Here is a 21,626-nt window from a genome sequence, read left to right as displayed (position 1 = left end):
AGCAAAAAGAGGGAACAGATTCAAGTAAAAACAAAAACAAAAACGTGAGGATATATCCCCAGTGCCTAGAATGGTGTTGGGACATAAACGTCATTTGGTAAAGTAGGTTTTAAATGGATGATGAATATATTTGGAGTCAGACAGACCTAAGACCCACTGCTCCACTTGTGCAATGGATCCCATCCTCTCACTGTTTGAGCTGGTATCCTCTCTCCTGCGTCACTGATTCTTCCCACTTCACAGAATCATTCTTAGCAGCATAGAACATGCTGAATAATGAAATCATATTAATATATTATTTCATAATTCACTACTCAGCAATGAGTTATAAAACCACTACTTGACTCTACATTCTTTCTTCAGCTACTATCTGATTTTTCTGTTACCTTTGTTGTAAAAGTCCTTAAAATGGTTTTCTGTACTTTGGTTCATATTCTCTCTTGAATCTACTCCAATCATGCTTCCAACTCCATCATGCCACTGTAACACCTCTTGTCCAAGGTCAACAAGATGGTCTCGAGATGATTAATTTTCTGTCCTCATCTTATTCAACCGCTCAGCAATGTTTGATCTTCGTGATCATGCCCTCCTTCAAAACACATTTTCTTTCTTTGGCATCCTGGACTCTGTTCTCTCGTGGTTCTTCTAGCCTTCTGGCTCTTCCTTCTCAGTCTCCTCATCTTCTCAGCCTCCAAAATTGTGACTTCTCAGGGCTCATATCTTGGGATTTTTTTTTTTTCCCTTGGTAAAATCTCTCCCTATAGGTGATCTCATCCAATCCCAGGGCTAATACACAGGCTGACAATTTTGATCTCTAATCTTGATCTTTCTTCTAACTTCAGATTCATATATCCAACAGCTTAAACATCTATAAGCTTAACATGTCAAACATCGAGCTCTTACATTTCCTTCCCAGACCACTCCTCCAGCAGTTTTCTTCTCTCTCTAAATGGTACTTCCATTTTCCATTTGCTTTGTCTAAAAATCTCTGACTTCGGACATCTTTGGTTCTTCTTCTCACATTCCACACATTCAATCCATCAGCAAATTTTGTTGATTCTTTCCAAATGTCTGCAGAAAGTAGTTACTCTTCATCATCTCTCCTGCTATACCCTTTTCCAATTCACCACCACTTGGATTACTGCAATAGTGCTGAACTCCTCTATATTCTACTCTTCATACAGTATTAGATCACAGCACTATAGACACCTACATCTTCCATGGCTTCCTCTCTCATTGAGTAAAAAAGCCAAAGTCCTTAAGAAAGAATATTCAAGGACCTAAATGATCTGAATCCCTTTCTCCCACCCACCACCCCAGCTTCATCTCCTATCTACCATATTTGGTTAAACATTTTCAACCATATTGGTCTCCAAGCTATTCTTCAAATATGCCCCAAACATTGCAAGCTCTGTGGCCTTTTTGCTTTCTGCCTCCTTTCCCTAAATGTTCTACTTCTAAGAGGGGTTGCTAAGTGCTTACTACATCACTCCAGGTCTCTGTTCAAAAATCACCCGATTTGTGACACTTTCCTGATCTTCTCCATATAAAATAGCACCTTGGCTTATAATCCCACATCCTCCTCTATCTTCTTGACCTTGCTTTATTTTTGTTATTACTGTGGGACATATATATTTATTGCCTATTTGTCGAGTGTCCATCTCTCACTATCAGGTAAGAACCTGGTTTTGTCCATTATTGAGTCACCAGTGACCAGAATATGCTGGTTCATATTAGGCACTCAATAAACACTTGCTGAATAAATGAACCAATTGTATTACCATCATTATCAGTATTACCTTCATTACCTAAAGGCTTAGGTCTCAAGGACTGAAGCAGAGCAACTGCCTGCAGTGCTCTAAAATGGAGCAAAACACAACATAAATCCAGGTTACCTTGTTGGGAGGGAGGCCAAAATACAGCCAGGGCACACTGAGAGGCGGATATGTATTTTATGTGCTAAGGCCAGAAGAGGAAAATCATTTCATACTTCAACATTTGGATTTCAGTAAATACTATTAGCATATGGCCACAAGCAGCTTGTATTCCTTACAGAGCACATCTATTAGAAGAGCTTTGTGTTATTCTATTTCATCCCTAATAGTGTAACCCACAAAAAGGGAATACTATATGAATAACTAACAGAAGCAAAAGTTAGAAAAAGTTAGGAGAGAATGTGATTTCCTTAAATTGGTCATTTTAAATCTTCTATTATTATTATTATCTTGCGTATCATACATCAACAGTGTTTTCCTTTTTCTTATCTTGGAGCTATTTCTTTATCATATTCCTGCTTCAAGTAGAAAGAAAAAAATACACCTAAATGGTAATTTTAATAATCTAGTCACAAGGGTTCAAAAATCCAATAAATAAATTTCAGGGTCTTATCATTTTGTATTAAAGCAACTTATTACATAGATTTTCCTTTAGTAGATGTGTGCATTTGTGTTTGTCATTTTTAAAATGGAAATAGAATCATAATGTCACCTTAAAATGACCAGATTTAGAATGAGAACTTTCATTACATGGGAGGAGTAAAAAGTACAATAAAACAAGATGATATGTATGTACGAGAAAATGGGCATAAAGAAATCAATGGAAAGTGAACAAGGCACAAATTTAATCACACAAGGATCTAAGAATTAATGTGTCAGTTGATAACATTTCAGCATATCTTTTGGCTAATCAGAGTAAAAGTATAGATTTGCATAGGAATAGAAATTTGAGCAGAATTATAATTCAAAGAAAGGGCTTGGCTCAGAAAAGTAAAACACATAAAATGATCTTAAATAGTATGGGCTTCATCTGCATTACTTTTTTTTTTTTTAACTACAAGTCCTTATTTTTCACTTTTATTAAACATAAACAAGATAGTTTGTAATTTCTTATGATTCGATGACTTGAATTTAAGATTAAGTTAATTTGTAGTTTAAAAACTTTCTCAGGTCAGTTGAGGTGGCTCACGCCTGTAATCCCAGCACTTTGGGAGGCCGAGGCAGACAGATCACCTGAGGTCAAGAGTTCGAGACCAGCCTGAACAACATGGTGAAATCCTGTCCCTAGTAAAAATACAAAAATCAGGCAGGAGTGGTGGCATGCACCTGTAGTCCCAGTTACTTGGGAGGCTGAGGCAGGAGAATCGCTCAAACCCAGGAGGTGAAGGTTGCAGTGAGCCAAGATCATGCTCCAGTCTGGGCAACAGAGCGAGACTCCATCTAAAAAAAAAAAAAAAAAAATACAAAATACAAAATTAGCTGGGCATGGTGGCAGGCACCTGTAGTCCCAGCTACTTGGGAGGCAGAGGCAGGAGAATTACTTGAACTTGGGAGGCAGAGGTTGCAGTGAGCCGTGATCATGCCACTGCACTCCAACCTGGGTGACAGAGCAAGACTCCGTCTTAAAAAAAAAAAAAAGTTTGTCGGTTGTGATGGCAGGCACCTGTAGTCCCAGCTACTTGGGAGGCTGAGGCAGGAGAATCACTTGAACCCAAGAGGTGGAGGCTGCAGTACTCCAGCCTGGGCAACAAGAGTGAAACTTGGTCTCAAAAATAAAAATAAAATTTTAAAAAATTTGATTATAAAACCTATTAGAAATTTAGATAAACTTCCTAATAAGCTAAAAGCAATATTATACTTTAGATACTGGTAGTGTTTGAAAAAAAAATTTAGTTAAATGTGAAGATAAAACTTAATTTAATACAAATGGAAACAATGTATGCACTTTAAATGTCTACTGACAATTAAAAGCAGACAGTGGTGGTGGGGCGAATCCTGCGATAATTGGTTCAACTCTGATACTTACCTATAATTTTATTTCAAATATCTACCTCACTAGAATTTGAATTAAGCGACTCACTATAGGTTATCCACTTACCTTACAATGGTCATACTGGAGCTGTAAGGCTGGAACATCTCCTCCAATAGGCATTTGTTTCTTAAGCTCTTCATCTTTCATATTCAGCCATTTGATCAGTTCTTCTAAAGACATCAGCAATCTGTTCCACTTCTCAGCACTGGCCTCCAAATGGGCCCTGTTGAGAAATAATAATAATAATAATAATAACAACAACAACCACCACATTTAAGAAATGCAAATTACATTCACAAAATTATCTACTTTCCTTTAGCATAATAATCTCATCTGACCAAGTAATGTTTACTTCCACAAAAGAGAGTGACTCCTTGCAAATACATATATATATATATATATATATATATGTATTTACACATATGTATACACACATACATCCATTTCCTGTAAGAAACAGCTATTTTGAATAGGCTATAATATTCAGAGGATTTATTGGTAATAACTATCAAAATTTAAAACACAGACCTATACACCACGAAGGCTTTCAAGAAGGATGTCCATGATAGAATGTAAAATTATAAACCAAGTTTTAACAGTTGGGCAAAATCACTGAAGTACTTTATACTCTCATTTAAAGGTGAGGTCTTTGTTTCAATAATAATTTCTGTATTTAACACAGAAATGTACCTTCAGGTTCTTAGATTATGAACTCCATAATCAGAGAAATGTTTAGGAAATACATTTTTATGTGGTTAAGTTTCCAATAAGAGCAAAGGCCCTTGAGAATAGGAGTGTAAATCTGCGCACATGTTCCTTTTTTGCTCTTGTTAGGGCCCTGGTGAAAGCCCACTTATCCAGCCTCAGGCCCACCGTGGGCTGGATTTGAAAATATGAATCAGTCAGAAACAATTCCAGTGACTCAAGGAATCGAACTGGACTTGACTCAATCCTGCATCACCCCAGAGGGCAGATTGTGAATATGGACTTATGCCTTAACTTGGGGAAATGGAATTACTGTGACTCTCCACGATCTTTGAGGTTTAGAGGTGTAACAAGGCACATGTCTGCCTTTAATCAGCATATGCTGATTTTTAAAAAGTTAAGTGTGAAACAATAAAAAAAAAAGTTTAAATTCAGAACGAAGTTCAAAGCATTTTGTAAATCTCTGAGAACGGTATGATTAGAAAATTTATTTTCTTGTATTTACTATCAGTTCTATTTATTCCACAGGTGCTACAACTGAACTCATTTTACAAAACTGTGTTTTAACAAGGTCCTGATTCTACTTGAGCTCCAGCTTTTCTGTGTTCATATTGATTAACTTTAGGCCAAATACGTAATTCCCTTTCTCTGATAAACAATAATTTCATTTGTCACAGAGCAGAACTAAATAATTTCAACTATATTAACTAAAAATTCTCTCTGTAGTTATAAGCCATTTTGCAGCAAATAAATTTGACTGAGCTACTGCAATTTATTTCCAATATTTTTAATTGCAAAAGCCAGCTAGAAATCAGATGTCCTCAATCAAGAAGCACTTGAGTGTCTCCGTGTGCAAAATATTTATACGTGTTCCCTGCCTTTTATTTCAGATGATTTGATCCTGCATCTTCAATGTCTGTAGTTTCACTCATTAATCAATAACTAAATCACACATTATATTCATTTGAAATTGAGTTCCAAACACTTATTGTATTGAAATGCCCACAAATGTATTTTTCAATGCAGTCTTTTTTGACTGCACAGAAATAATGAAACTGATCACTGAAACTTACAGTATTTAGAATCTGAAGAACTATCTATTAATTATAAGGATGAAGACAACACTTTTTAAAAGAAATGCTGAAGTGGCTTCGAAATAAAAAAGAAAACGTTGGTATTTGTGTGCTTCTCTACGTCTTTGATTTCCCATAGTAAAAAGCAAGTTGATCTGGCAGAATCTTTGTCTGGCAAATCTGTTCTGGTTATTCTCAAATAGATTATAACTATGTGTTTAGTGGATTACTACCATATGCCCAAATAAATGCATGCTTCTGTAGTAGCCTTCAGTGTTCTAGTTTCATTTGAATTCTTTCATCTTGAAAGATGAAAGCCTTTTCTTGGGCAACAGGTCGAATGCTTTGTAGGAAGAAACTTTAAATTTGTGTTCAGCTTAGTGGTACTTTCTCAATTATCCTATAAACATTTTAAAACTTAAATTTCTCTAAGACTATTGATAACCAGTGATCATCCAGAGTTTCAAAATCTTCACTTAAAACATTTTTTTATCAAACATATCTGTGGGCATTCATATTTTTAGACAATTGACTTATTCTAACATCTCGGCTGCTTCAGTTCACTCCTTTAGTACTTTGATATGTACAAAGCAATAAACACTTTTATTGACTGTATTATCAACCTAGGATGATGTCGACTACAGAATATCTTTTACACAAGTTACCCCTTTTAAAAGTGAATCAGGTTTTACAACTCTATAAGCATTTTTAAGTGACCAGTTATTCTTAAAAAATGTAATGCAAAAACGTGTTAGAAGGTAAAGACCCATAAAAATGGTACTTCACCATTTAAGAATAGTAGAAAGGAATTATGGAAGTAACTACAAACCAGTATCTGTTTTAAATCAGCAAAAGCCTCTCTGCCTTTCAAAAAAACTGCATCTTCAAGCAAGTTATTATTCCTTCTCCCAGTGTACAGATATAAAAGGAAATAGTGTGAGTGTGAGAAGGAGCACTGGTTAAAATAAAATACAGTTTTTCATTTACTCAGTACAAGCAGACATTTATGGAGCACCCACTCTGGTAGAGATATCCCATCCTCTGTTGTATAATGACTACCCAGAGTCAAATGTCCAATTTGGCATTCTTACTACAAAAGTACGTACATACACATATTTTTTGGTTTATGGTAAAATCTCCAAACTATAAATTGGGTTATAATGAAAGAAAATGCCTTAATTAGTCCAAGAATAACAGGCAACTTTAAAAGATTATTGCTGCTCCCAGGAAACGAATTAAGACATATTAGGAGAAAAGAGTCAAGTCTTCAGAATTCAGTCTGACTGTGCTGAAAAGAACACCAAAGCCGTGATTCCAATATGGTAGACACCAGTAGCATGTGGCTATTTAAATTTTAATTTAGGATAAATACAATGAGTAAATTTTGAAATTCAGGTTATCAGTTGCACGGGTCACATTTCAGGTGCTCAGTAGGCCACATATGGCTAATGGCTATTATATTAACCAGTGTAGATATAGATAATGTCTATCATTGGAGAAAGTTCTATTGGAATGTGCTACACTAGATAAACCAGAAAAAAAAAGAGACAGCAGTTGGATCTTCCTCTATTAGATTTGGGGGAAAAAAAAATTAGTAGTTTTATAATATGGTTAGGAAAACCAACTATCTAAGGCTAAACATAGTGTCAATGACATTGTAAAATGTGGTAACATTAGATTTAAATGATGATGTTAAAGGTTAATCTTCTCTAGGGGCTTTTAAAAAGGTGCCCTGAATTTTTAAGAGACTCATAAAAGAAAGGGAAGATAGAATTTTATCTTTGAACTCTGTTTTCATTAGATTTGACAATTTTGCTGGCCTTTGAAACCATATGTTAATAAAGGTCTATATTAAACATCGTTATGCTGATAAATGGATATTTAATTAACATAATCTCAAATTAAATAAGTTTAACATGAAAATTTAAACCTATGTCATCCACAGCACAGAATGTATTAGTGTGATTCCAATTTACATTTTTTCAGCAAGTAAAAAAATATAATCAAAGTTCCTGACAGCCTGTCTTCTAGCTGACGTTTCAAGTCAATAGCATTCTTCTCTTATACAGATTGAAGTGAAATTTATCATTGTATGTATTGTTCTAGATGCTAAAGAAGATGTAGCATGTTGGATTTTAGCATTTAAAAAGTTTAATCACGGCTATCCAAAAAGACTGAAAAATAATATTTTAAGATATTAACTCGTGGTATTGGAGCCACATATTATTACATTGTTCCAGTGGCCACAACATGGTCAAAGAAGGTAATAACTGTGAAACACTTAGGGTAGATCTAGCATATAAATATTCAATAAGTATTAGCTGTTATTATGATCTTAGCAGACATTTTCTTTTTAAAAAATTATGATAAATCAGAGCAAATGTTCCCTGCCATGACATTTTTTGCTATAAAAAGTTTAATATCAACTTAAGCACAATAAAAGGATAATGTGGAATACAGAACCAATTCATATTAAATGCTCCAAGTAGTATAAAGAGTATCAATCGATGGCCTCATTCTCAAAACAAACAAACAAAAAAAATGAAGGCCACCTGCAGAGAGAGAATTTGGGGACTAAAAAGGATCAAAATCTTTTAAAATAGGCATGGTGATATCAGAGCGGAACTGTAGGAGACTGAGACACACACAAAAAAAAACATTTGAAAGATCACCTTATCCAGGAGCTGGTTTTTTGAAAAAAAAAAAATTAATAAAATAGATAGACTGCTAGCAAGACTGATAAAGAAGAGAGAAAACTCAAATAAACACAATCAGAAATGACAAGAGGGATATCACCATTGACCCCACAAAAATACAACCATCAGAGAATATTATGAACACCTTTATGCACATAAACTAGAAAATCTAGAAGAAATGGATAAATTCCTGGACACATATATTCTCCCAGGACTGAACCAAGAAAAAAATGAATCCCTGAACAGCCAAATAACGAGCTCTGAAATTGAGTCAGTAATAAATAGCTTACAACCCAAAAAAAGCTCAGGACCAGATGGATTCACAGCTGAATTCTACCAGATGTACAAAGAAGAGTTGATATCATTTCTAATGAAACTGTTCCACAAAATTGAGGAGGAAGAACTCCTTCCTAACTCATTATATGAGACCAGCATCATCCTGATACCAAAACCTGCCAGAAACACAACAACAACCAAAAAAAACTTCAGGGCCAATATCCTTGATGAACACAGATTCAAAAATCCTCAACAAAACACTGGCACGCCAAATCCAGCAGCACATGAAAAAGCTAATCTACCACGATCAAGTAGGCTTCATCCCTAGGATGCAAGGTTGGTTCAACATACACAAATCAATAAATATGATTCATCACATTAACAAAATAAGACAAAAAACACATGATTATCTCAATCCATGCAGAAAAGGCTTTCAAGAAAATTCAACACCCTTTAGGTTAAAAATTCTCAACAAACTAGATATTGAAGGAACATACCTCTAAATACTAAGAACCATCTACAACAAACCCACAGCCAACATCATACTGAATGAGTAAAAGCTGGAAGCATTCCCCTTAAAAACTGGCACAAGACAAGGATGCCCTCTCTCACCACTCCTTCAACACAATATCAGAAGTCCTGGCCAGGGCAATCAGGAAAGAGAAAGACATAGAGGGCTACCAAATAGAAAGAGGGGAAGTAAAACTATATCTGTTTGCAGGTGACAAGATTCTATATCCAGAAAACTTCACAGTCTCAGCCCAAAAGCTCCTTAAGCTAATAAACAACTTCAGCAGCATCTCAGGATAAAAAATCAATGTGCAAAATTCACTAGCATTCCTACACATCAAGAACAGTCAAGAGAAGAGCCAAATCAGGAACACAATCCCATTCACAACTGCCACAAAAAAATAAAATACTTATGAATATAGCTAATCAGGGAAGGGAAAGATCTCTACAAGGAGAACTACAAAACACTGCTCAAAAAAATCAGAGACAACATAAACCAATAGAAAAACATTCCATGCTCGTGGATAGGAGGAATCAACATCATTAAAATGACCATACTGCCCAAAGCAACTTATAAATTTAATGCTATTCCTATAAAACTACCAATAATGTTCTTCACAGAACTAGAAAAAACTATTTTAAAATGTATATGAAACAACAAAAAAAGAGCACGATAGCCAAGGCAATCCTAAGCAAAAAGAATAAAGCTGGAGGCATCATGATATCTGACTTGAAACTATACTACAGGTCTATAGTAACCAAAACAGCACAGTACTGGTACAAAAATATACACGTAGACCAATGGAACAGAACAGAGAACTCAGAAATATGGCTGTATGCCTACAACTATGATCTTTGACAAAGCTGACAAAAATAAGCAATGGGAAAATGATTCCCTATTCAATAAATGGTGCTGGGTAACTGCCTAGCCATATGCAAAACACTGAAACTGGACATCTTCCTTACACCATATACAAAAATAAACTCAAAATTGATTAAATGCTTAAATGTAAAACCCAAAACTATAAAAAAAAAATACAAAAGACAACTGAGGCAATACCATTCTACACATAGGAATGGGCAAAAATTTCATGACGAAGACACCGAAAGCAACTACAACAAAGGCAAACATTTGATAAATGAGATCTAATTAAGCTAAAGAGCTTCTGCACAGCAAAAGAAACTATCAACAGAGTAAACATACAGAATGAGAAAAACTGTTGCAAACTATGCATCTGACAAAGGTCTAATATTGAGCATCTATAAGGAACTTAAACAAATTTACAAGGAAAAAACAAACAATAACATAAAAAGTGGGCAAAGGACATGAGCAGTCACTTTTCAAAAGAAGACATATATGCAGCCAACAAGCATGTTAAAAAAAAAAAGCTCAACAGCACTGATAATTAGAGAAATGCAAATCAAAACCACAATGACATACCATCTCACACCAGTCAGAATGGCTATTAGTAAAAACTCAAAATATAATAGATGCTGATGAGGTTGAGGAGAAAAAGGAACACTTTTACACTGTTGGTTGGAGTGTAAATTAGTTCATCGATTAAGGAAGACAGTGTGGCAATTCCTCAAAGAACTAAAAACATAAATGCCATTTGACTTAGCAATCCCATTACTGGGTATATACCCAAAGGAATATAAACCATTCTGTTATAAAGATACATGCACATGTGTTCACTGTTCACTGTATGTTCACTGTAGTACTATGCACAATAGCAAAGACATGGAATCAACCTAAATGCCCATCAATGATAAGACTGGATTGAAAAAATGTGGTACATATACACCATAGAATACTATGCAGCCATGAAAAAGAACAAGACCATGTTCTTTGCAGGAATAAGGATGGAGCTGGAGGCCATTACCCTGAGCAAACTAATGCAGGAACATAAAACCAAATATCATGTCTTCACTTATAAGTGGGAGCTACATGATGAGAACACATGGATATATAGAGGAGACCAACAAATACTGGGGCCTATCAGAAGGTGGAACATGGGAGGAGGGAGAGGATCAGGAAAAATAACTATAGGGTACTAGACTTAATACCTGGGTGATGAAATAATCTGTGCAACAAGCCCCCATAACACTAGTTTACCTATATAACAAACCAGTACATGTACCCTGAACTGAAATTAAAAGTTAAATAAAATAAACATGAAATCTAAATGATAAATAATTAAAAAATAAAATAGAAAAGGTGGTGAATATAATAGAAAATCATTGAAAATAACAATACCAATTGTAAGTAGAAAGTATCAAATTATAGCAGGACCAATGTTACCATTTTTCACTTTCTAGTGTAACACTAGGCAGAGTCCAAGATTAAAGGCAAGGGATAGAGAGGGTGTGGACATTGGAATGTCAGAGACTGGGAACCAGAAGAAGTTAAAAGGGGAAAGGAAATTCAAGGTCCTGACACTGTTGAAGTATCTTATGATGGGCTCCAAACTAGGTAGAGGGGATTAATGGAGTCTGAAAAGAGAAAGGGTTTGATCAACTAAAGATTAGAAGAAAGATGTGAAAATTCAGGAAAAAAAGGAATAAATGTTTAAAAGCTGGAGAATCTGACAGTTGAAAATACCAGAGGATATGCATTTTAATATAATCAAGCTGGGGCTGGGCGCAGTAGCTCAGGCCTGTAATCCTAGCACTTTGGGAGGACGAGGAGGGTGGATCACTTGAGGCCAGGAGTTCGAGACCAGCCCAGTCAATATGGCGAAACCTCGTCTCTACTAAAAATACAAAAATTAGTTTGGCATGGTGGCACGTGCCTGTATTCCCAGCTACATGGGAGGCTGAGGCTTGAGCATCACTTGAACCTGGGGGATGGAGGTTGCAGGGAGCTAAGACTGCACCATTGCACTCCGGCCGAGGTGACAGAGCAAGACTCTGTTTCAAAAATAAGTAAATAAATAAATACACAAAAATCAAGTTGAAATATTGTAGATCTAGCATATAAAGTGAATAAAACTTTTTTTTCCCCTAGATGGTGGATTGGAAGCATTGTTAGCATGCCTCTTCCACTTGGAAAGACAAAATAGTATGTAGAGATTCATACTGTGAATTTATTTCCAAGAAGCAACACAGGAACTTAACAAGGAAAACTGACAGACACCACAGACCGTTTGAAAGAAGCAGCAGGCTGCAGCATACATCATGAGCCAGGCCAAAAATTGTAAGTCCCCAGAGTGTGAGAAAGGGAGAAACTGCCTACAGGACATACACACCCACTGGGGAACCTGGCAATCCAGGTTAGGGAAAAGGCCTTAACCCTACCCAGCTCTGGAGCTGATGTAGTGAGCAATGGGGAGTAGATGAGAAGGAACCACATTGGGATGTGCTGTGTGTGCACTCCCAGTCTCCAGAGGGATGAAGGGAAGTCATTCCTGATTCTAACTCATAGGAGACCTCGTGGAGGTCAGCCAGTTAACTCAGGCAGGGGTCACAGGTTGAGAGAAGCTCCTAACTGAGATTCATGATATAAACTTGAGTGGGCACAGGAGCTGGGTGCCCTTGCTTCATGGGCAGATGAGGATGGGCATGGCCTGAAAGCCCTGCAGTTTCCATCTCCTCTGGGAAGGCTTATGATCTAAGGCAGTTTTGAGTTTGAGTGCAGACTGACTGGAACTTTGCTAGCTGTTGCTGCTAGTGGAATGCTGCAGATGTGAGACCCGCCTTGCCAAATGCAGGGGAGCTAGGTGGGGCTTACTGCTGCTGGCTACTCCCCATTCCTCATTTGCACTCTTTTGTGCAGCAGAGGCAACTGTGCTCCTCCTTGTAACACTACCCCAGCAGCCAACAAAATGTCCTCCAATCCCCACGAGAGCTGCTGCTTGCGTCCGCCTGTAGAGAGCCTTGCTTGACCCACCTCCCTACTGGTTTTGCCCCTTCACTCCTCCTGGTAGCTTAACACACACACACAAAAAAAACCAGAATCTTTTGGGAGCTCTACGGCCCCTCCCATTGCTTGGGACACCAGAGTACCTCCCCGGGGTAACATAAGGCAAGCATAAATCCCGCCACTACCACCACAGCCAGTGCTCTTTTCCAAGTGCCACCTCCTAGCTGGAGGCCAACTGACACAGTCCATGATAGCATCTGCAAGGAGAATCACACTGCACCAGGAAGGGGAAAACTTGTGTGACCTCGGCTGTCACCATCACCTGCATCACCCTGGCTAATCAGGAGGCCCTGAGTCTGCCCACGTGACCTGTTCATTACTGTTACACATGGCATGTGAGAAAGCCAACACACTAAGCCTATTTATAACCAAGGAATATCACAGAGTCTACATCACTCCTCTGCAGCCCCCCTCAGAGCTGGTGCTGGGACTCACTGCTGTGAGACTTCGGGACAGGTCACATCACTGGATCCCTTGCAGACATTCCCCCATACCAGCTTGGACTGTGGCAGTCCAAATGGGTTGCTAGACCCAGTGGAGCAGCAGCATTCACAGTAGTCTGGCCCTCAGGGATTCCTACTCCTACGGGAAAGAGGGAGTGCTCCAAATCAAGGGAGCAACCTGTGGGACAAAAGAATGACAAAAGAATGAAGATGGCAGGCCTTGAGTCCCAGACATCTCCACCTGTGGGAACTTTCTTTCCGCAGAGGCATGGGTGTAATGCTGGGCTCAGTGGAGAAAGTCTGTAGCTCTGCCCCAACAGTCAGGCAGCCCTGGTGCTCGTGAAGGGTCTTGGAGAAGGGGACTTATTCTCTCCTTCACCCACCATAACAGATACAGCTGGAGGCTTCTCCCACAGGAGCCTAGCATGGGTACACTTGTAGACAGCCTTTCTAGAACAGTGGGGTGACTGTATCCCCACAAGAGGAGTGCCCTCCAGGTTCAGGCTTTCATGAGGGGTGGAGTCACAGTCCCTCTCTATGTGTAACATCAGCATTCCTACAGATGGAAAGAGGTACCTGTGTCATCTGAATAGCCAGGAAACTGGGTCAGGAGAGTGACACACCAAGCACATTACTACTACAATGAGGATCTGAGAAAGCCATCATACAAAGGCTCCATAACCAAGGAACTCATGCAGAGTCTTCACCCCTGAAAGCATGCAGAGCTGAATTAGGTTACAATAAACTAGAAACATTAAAGTCACATCCTCAAGGAGAGAAAAAGAAATTTAAAAGAACACATAGTCAAATCTAAAATAAATTCAAAAATAATTAGAATAAATAGTCTTCTGCAGTGAGAAGGAGCCAGAAAAATAATTCAGGGAATATGAAAAAGCAGGGTTCTATAGCACCGCCAAATGATCACACTAGCTCTCCAACAATAGATCTAAACCAAGACGAAATCTTTGGAAATACCAGATAAAGAATACAAAAAGATGACTATTAAGTTACCCAAGGAGATACAAGAGAAGTGTGAAAAACAACATAAAGAAATTTTAAAAACAATTCAGGATATGAAGGAAAATTTTTCTAATGAGATAGATTTAAAAAATCAGAACTACTGGAAATAGAATACATATTTAAGGAATTACAAAATGCAATGGAAAGTTTTAATAATAGACTACAGTAAGTAGAAGAAATAAATTTCAGAGCCTTATCAAAAGTCTGTCGAAAGCCTGTTGAAAGACAAGGCTTTTAAATTAACCCAATCAAACAAAACTAAAGAAAAAAGAATGAAAATAAATGAAAACAGTTTTCAAGAAATATGCGATTATGAAAAAGTGCCAACTCTAAGAATCACTGGTGTTCCTGAGAGAGAAGAAAAACCAAATAGTTTCAAAAACCTACTTGAGGAAATAACTGAGGAAAACTTCTCTAGCCTTGCTAGAGATTTAGACATCTAAATGCAAGAAACACAAAGCAGTCCTGGGAGATTCACTACAAAGAGTACATCACCAAAGCATATAGTCATCAGGCTATCCAAGGTCAACGTGCAGGAAACATTTCTAGGAGCACTGAGACAAAAGCATCAAGCGACCTATAAAGAAAAACTTACTGAACTAACAGCAGTCTTAGCAGACTGCTAAGTCAGACTCAGTAGAAACCTTATAAGCCAACAGGAAGTGGGATCCTACCTGTAGCCTCCTTAAACAGAAAAAATTGTCAGCCAAGAATTTTGTATTCAGCAAAACTAAGTTTCATAAATGAAGGAGAAGCATTTCACACAAGCAAATGCTGAAGGAATTTGTCATATGCATATATATTTAGGATTGTAATATCTTCTTGTTTGACTATTTCATTATTATATAATAACGTTCTTTGTATTTTTTATTGTTTTTGCTTTAAAGTCTGTTTTATCTAATATAAGAATAGCTACTCCTCCTCACTTTTGATTTTCAATTGTATAGAATATATTTTTCCACCTCTTGACCTTAAGTCTATAAGAATCCTTATGTGTTGGGTGAGAAAGAGAAAATCTTCCCTAACTCATTCTATGAAGCCATTATCAACCTGATACCAACATCAGGCAACAACATACCAAAAACAATTACAGACCAATATCTCTGATGAACATAGATGCAAAAATCCTCAACAAAATACTAGTAAACCAAATCCAACAGCACATCAAAAAGATAATTCACCACAATCAAGTAGGTTTCATCCCAGAGACCCAGGGATAGTTCAACATATGCAAGTCAATAGAAGACCAGGCATACAAGAAGTGCTAAAAGGAGTTCTCGGTCTTGAAACAAAAGGTCGATGTGCCCCAGAAAAGAACCTTTTAAAAGCATAAAATTCACAGGGCCTGTAAAATAATAACACAATAATGAAAATGAAGTATCTAGGTGACAGTAAACATAACTGAAACAGTACCTCACATCTTAATATTAACGTTGAACGCAAATGGTCTAAATTTCCCATCTAAAAGACACATAATGGCAGAATAGACAACAACAAACTAAAGTGTCTCTTCAAGACACTCACCTAACACATAAGGATTCTTACAGACTCAAGGTAAAGTAGTGTAAGAAAATATTACATGCAAATGGAAACCAAAAGTGAACAGTAGTAGCTATTCTGTTTTCCTTTTTTTTGAGATGGAGTCTCACTCTGTCACCCAGGCTGGAGTGCAGCGGCGTGACTTCGGCTCCCTGCAACTTCTGCCTCCCGAGTTCAAGCAATTCTCCTGCCTTAGCCTCCCAAGTAGCTGGGACTACATGGCCTGCCACCATGCCTGGCTAATTTTTTGTATTTTTAGTAGAGACAGGGTTTCACTATGTTGGTCAGGCTGGTCTCAAACTCCTGACCTCGTGATCCGCCTGCCTCAGCCTCCCATAGTGCTGGGATTATGGGCATCAGCCACCATGCCCAGCCAGTAGTAGCTATTCTAATATTAGATAAAACAGATTTTAAACGCAACAACAGTTTTAAAGAAAGACAAAGAGCTGGGTGCAGTGGCTCATGCCTGTAATCCCAGCACTTTGGGAGGCTGAGGCAGGCAGATCATGAGGTCAGGAGTTTGAGACCAGCCTGGCCAATATAGTGAAACCCTGTCTCTACTAAAAATACAAAAAATTAGCCCAACGTGGTGGTGGGCATCTGTAATCGCAGCTACTTGAGAGGCTGAGGCACGAGAATCACTTGAACCTGGGAGGCAGAGGTTGCAATGAGCCAAGATCGTGCCACTGCACTCCAATCCAGTTGACAGTGCGAGACTCCATCTCAAAAAAAAAAAAAAAAAGACAAAGAAGGGACAAAGAAGGTCATTATATAATGATAAAATGATCATTCCAACAAGAAGATATTACAGTCCTAAATATATATGCATCTAGCTCTGGAGCTACCAAATTCATAAAACAATTACTACTAGACCTAAGAAAAGAGATAGACTGTAGCACATTAAGAGTGGGGACTTCAACGCTATACTGACAGCACTAGGCACATCATTGAGGCAGAAAGTCAACAAAGAAACACTGGACTCAACTGCACTCTAGAACAAATGCATCAAACTGATATTTGCAGAACATTCTACTCAAGAACTGAAGAATATACACTCCTCTCATCGGCACATGGAACATTCTCCAGAATACAAAGGCCACAAAACAAGTCTCAATTAATGTTTAAAAATCAAAATTATATCAAGCATCTTCATAGACCAATGAAACAAAATAGAGAACCTAGAAATACAGCCAAATGCAACCAACTGATTTTGACAAAGCATGCAAAAACATGAATTGGAAAAAGGACACTCTATTCAATATATGATGCTAGAGAAACTGGAAAGTCACATGTAGAAGAGTGACACTGAATCTCTATTTCTCACCACATATGAAAATCAACTCAACATGGATTAAAGACTTAAATCTAAGACCTGAAATAATAACAATTTTAGAAGAAATCCTAGGAAAAACTCTTCTGGAAATTGGCCTAGACAAAGAATTTATGACTAAGACCCCAATAGCAAATGGAAATCTAGCAAGAACAAAAATAAATAAATGGGGCCTACTTCAACTAAAATGCTTCTGCACAGCAAAAGAAATAATCATCAGAGTAAAAAAAATAACCCACAGAATGGGAGAAAATATTTGTAAACGATGCACCCAACAAAGGACTGATATCCAGAATCTACAAGGAACTCAAATTAGTGAGAAAAAACACAAATAATCCTTTAGTGGGCAAATGACATGATTAGACATTTCTCAAAGGAAGATATACAACTGGGCAACAAACATATGAAAAAACACTCAACATCACTAATCCTCAGGCAAACGCTGGTAAAACCACAATGAGATACCACCTTACCCTGGCCAGAATGGCCGTAATTAAAAAGTCAAAAAACTAAAGATGTCGATGAGGATGTGGTGAAATGGGAATGCTTATACACTGGTGAGAATGTAAATTAGTACAATCCCTAAGCAGATTTCTCAAAGAACTAAAAGTACATCTACCATTTGATCTAGCAATGCCACTGCTAGGTATCTACCAAAAGGAAAAGAAGTCATTATGTCAAAAAGACAATGGCACTCATACGTTTATCACAGCAAAATTCACAATTGCAAAGATTTGGAACCAACCTAAGTGTCCATCAATCAATGAGTGGATAAGGAAAATGTGGTATGTGTATACCATGAAATACCACTCAGCCATAGAAAAGAATAAAATAATGTCTTTTGCAGCAACTTGAATGGAGCTGGAGGCCATTATTCTAAGTAAAGAAACTCAGGAATGGAAAACCAAACACCACATGATCTCATTTATAAGCGAGAGATAAGCTACGGGTATGCAAAGGCATACAGAGTGATACAACGGACATATGAGACTCAGAGGCGGAGGAGGTTACCAGGGCAGTGAGAGATTAAAAAAAAAACAAAACAAACAAACAAAAAAAAACCTACAAAATGGGTACAATGTACACTACTCGAGTGACTAGTGCACTAAAATCTCAGACTTCACCACTATACAATTCATTCATGTAACTAAAACCACTTGTACCCTTAAAGCTATTGAAATTGTAAAACTTTTAAAAAATAAATAAGTAAAAAATAAAAATGAACCGGATAAAACTATAAAGTTACATAATAGTAGATAGATAGGTCCAGTATATAATAAGCTAATGAAGAAGGCACCCCCCTGGATAAGAGTCATAACTTCAATGTGAAGGAGAGCTGTTTTACTGATGAGGTTATAAACAATTCTTATTTGATTTGATACAACAGAGGGCTCTTTACTAACTAATAGGGCAAAACAAATTGCATTCGGATGCACATGGCCAGGTCGAATGTAATAAAATAAAATGTGTACTCTGGAAAACAGTCTGCCCTTGATCTCCTGGAGATTGATTATCTCAGGGATGCCAAGATGACAGGAAATGTTAACTGACTTCCAGTGTGACCAGGTCTATGGGACTTAGAACAGGGATAAAGGCATTTACAGGTAAAGCAAAAAGAAACTTGGAAATCAAAATATAAAAAGTTATGAATATGGATATTGCCACCAACAACTGTAGCTGAGAAAAGGATAGAGAATGAAAGGTAAATGGGGCTGAGCAAGGTGGCTCACGTCTGTAATCTCAGCACTTTGGGAGGCCAAGGCTGGTGGGTCACCTGAGGTCAGGAGTTTGAGATCAGCCTGGATAATATGATGAAACCCCATCTCCACTAAAAATATAAAAATAAGCTGGGTGTGGTGGCAGCTGCCTATAATCCCAGCTATTCGGGAGGCTGAGGCAGGAGAATCACTTGAACCCAGGAGGCAGAAGTTGCAGTGAGCTGAGATTGTGCCACTGCACTCCAGCCTGGGCAACAGAGCAAGACCCTGTCTCAGAATAAAATAAAATAAAATAAAAAGGTAAAGGGACATTTGAATGAATGAGGAATGTAGAAAGCATGCCCTACATATAGATCAGGAAGAAGCAGAAATAAGATGATGAAGGATAGAATAATGGATGCATTCACTTCTAAGGAGATGTTGCTGAGAGATGGAGAAGTAATGCTTAACAAGTCACAATGAGGCTGGCAATTGTCCCTCTTATCCCTGTGTGACAGGGCTCCCTTTTCAGCCAGTGTTTTCTGGCACCACATTTGATGTTTATGGCTGGTATTCAGACCGTTTGATGTACATAGTAGTTGGTAAAGATTCAGAATATTCTCATTGGCTGCTAGGTGAGGAAAATGAGGAAATTAACCTCGGTTGAAGAGTTTCAAGTAAAGTAGGCAATTAAGGGGAAACCCAACATTTATTTAGAGAGAAAAGTTACGGAAGAGTTTCAAGAAATACTTAAGACATAGGACAATGTGTCACAACAGAAGGTAGTATAAGGGGCAGATTGTACATTAAAGGAATGAGAGGAAAGAACAGAGAAGTAGGGCTGAACAGTGTGCTCCACAGTGATCACTTTCAGTAGGCAATGAAGGAGTCAGGAGCCTGGGAGGTGGACTGCCTCTACAGATTTGTTATGAGAACACTCCTCCCACTCCTTGGGGAGGGATTTATCTCACTAAGCACACTCCGGTCTCTTCTCCACCCCTGAAACTCACCGAGTCCCTGCAGAGGTGGAGTGACGAATCTGATCTGTAAATTCAGGGAGAATAATTCGGCATGCATGTTTAGCTCAGTCCATACGGACCACCTGACAACAGGCCATGCACATACTGAATTCTTTTCTACTCTTCCATGTATGGTTTCTCACTTGGTAAGCCACCTTGCCCAGTGACTGCTGGTGATTCTGCCTCATTCTGGGGTTTGGTTGACAGCCCTACTCACCTTCACTCTAAGTTACCACCTCCAATCTGGCCTCTATCAGTAATTAACATGGCATTTGAATTCTCTATTGGCCGCACGATGAGCACACTTTGTTTCATACTTGTTCAGAATCCAGCCAGCAAAGGGGGAAGCTGTTTTGGAAGACCTTCTTAGAAATCCCCAACATTACCAACCAAGAGGGAAAAACATAGGGTAGAGAGAATTTCTATGTCTTTTCAATTAGTGCCAAACAAAGAGGTAATCAATGAGAATAATAATAGCTAACGATTACTGAGCACATACCATATGCCACTATTTTTGGCAAACGTAGAGGTTAAATTAATAACAAACCATTTTATCTTTTATAAATATGCAAGTAATAACAAATACGCTATTTTAATTTTATCTCATTCATTTTTTAAATATAAAAATGAAGAAGAGATCATTTACGCCTTTAGCTAAACATACCTAATCCAGTCAAAAATGGCTTTTATCCAAAAGTCAGGCAATAACAAATGCTGTCTAGCATGTGGAGAAAAAGGAACCCTTGTGAACTGTTGGTGGGAATGTAAGTTATAAACATTATGGAGAACAGTTTGGAGGTTCCTCAAAAACCTAAAAATAGGGCTACCATATGATCCAGCAATCCCACTGCTGGCTATATACCCAAAAGAAAGGAAATCAGTATATCACAGAGATATCTGCACTCCCATGTTTGTGGCAGCACTGTTTACAATAGCCAAGATTTGGAAGCAGCCTAAGTGTCCATCAACAGATAAATGGATAAAGAAAATGTATTTATACACAATGGGGTACTATTCTACCATTCTGCCACTTGCAGCAACATGGATGGAAGTGGAGATCATTATGTTAAGTGAAATAAACCAGGCGCAGAAAGACAAACATTGAATGTTCTCAGTTATTTTGGGGATCTAAAAAACAAAACAATTGAACTCATGGAGATAGAGTAGAAGGATGGTTACCAGAGGCTGGGAAGGGTAGTTGGTGGGGCAGGGGGGTGATGGGGAGGAAATGGTGATGATTAATAGGTATAAAAAATAGAAAGAATGAATAAGATCCAGTATTTGATAGCAAAATGGGGTGATTATGGTCAATAATAACTTAATTGTACATTTTTACATAACTAAAAAAGTATAATTGGATTGTTTGTAACACAAAGGATAAACGCTTGAGGGGATGCATACCACCTTTGCCATGATGTGATTATTATGCATTGCATGCGTGCCTGTACCAAAATATCTCATGTACTCCATAAATATATACACCTACTATATGCCCACAAACATTAAAAATAAAATTTAAAAAATTTTTACAATGCCATACTGAATCTCTGTAAAAGCACAGACAGGTCTATATAGATATAGATACAGCC

General features: G+C 37.7%; 1 protein-coding gene across 10 annotated transcripts in view; it reads right to left on the bottom strand.

Moving 5' to 3' along the window:
- The window catches only part of LOC105465799 (utrophin), a 579,736-nt gene that overhangs the window by 161,962 nt on the left and 396,148 nt on the right, over positions 1–21,626 (bottom strand). For all 10 annotated transcript variants that reach the window (XM_071096556.1, XM_071096557.1, XM_071096560.1 and 7 more), the window contains one exon: positions 3,874–4,030. In XM_071096556.1, the coding sequence (XP_070952657.1) occupies positions 3,874–4,030 (157 nt within the window). The remainder of the gene's footprint in view (positions 1–3,873; positions 4,031–21,626) is intronic.

The sequence above is a fragment of the Macaca nemestrina genome, chromosome 5 (genome assembly GCF_043159975.1).
Source record: "Macaca nemestrina isolate mMacNem1 chromosome 5, mMacNem.hap1, whole genome shotgun sequence".
In the NCBI taxonomy this organism is placed as follows: domain Eukaryota; kingdom Metazoa; phylum Chordata; class Mammalia; order Primates; family Cercopithecidae; genus Macaca; species Macaca nemestrina.
This window is presented reverse-complemented; position numbering and strand designations above follow the sequence as displayed.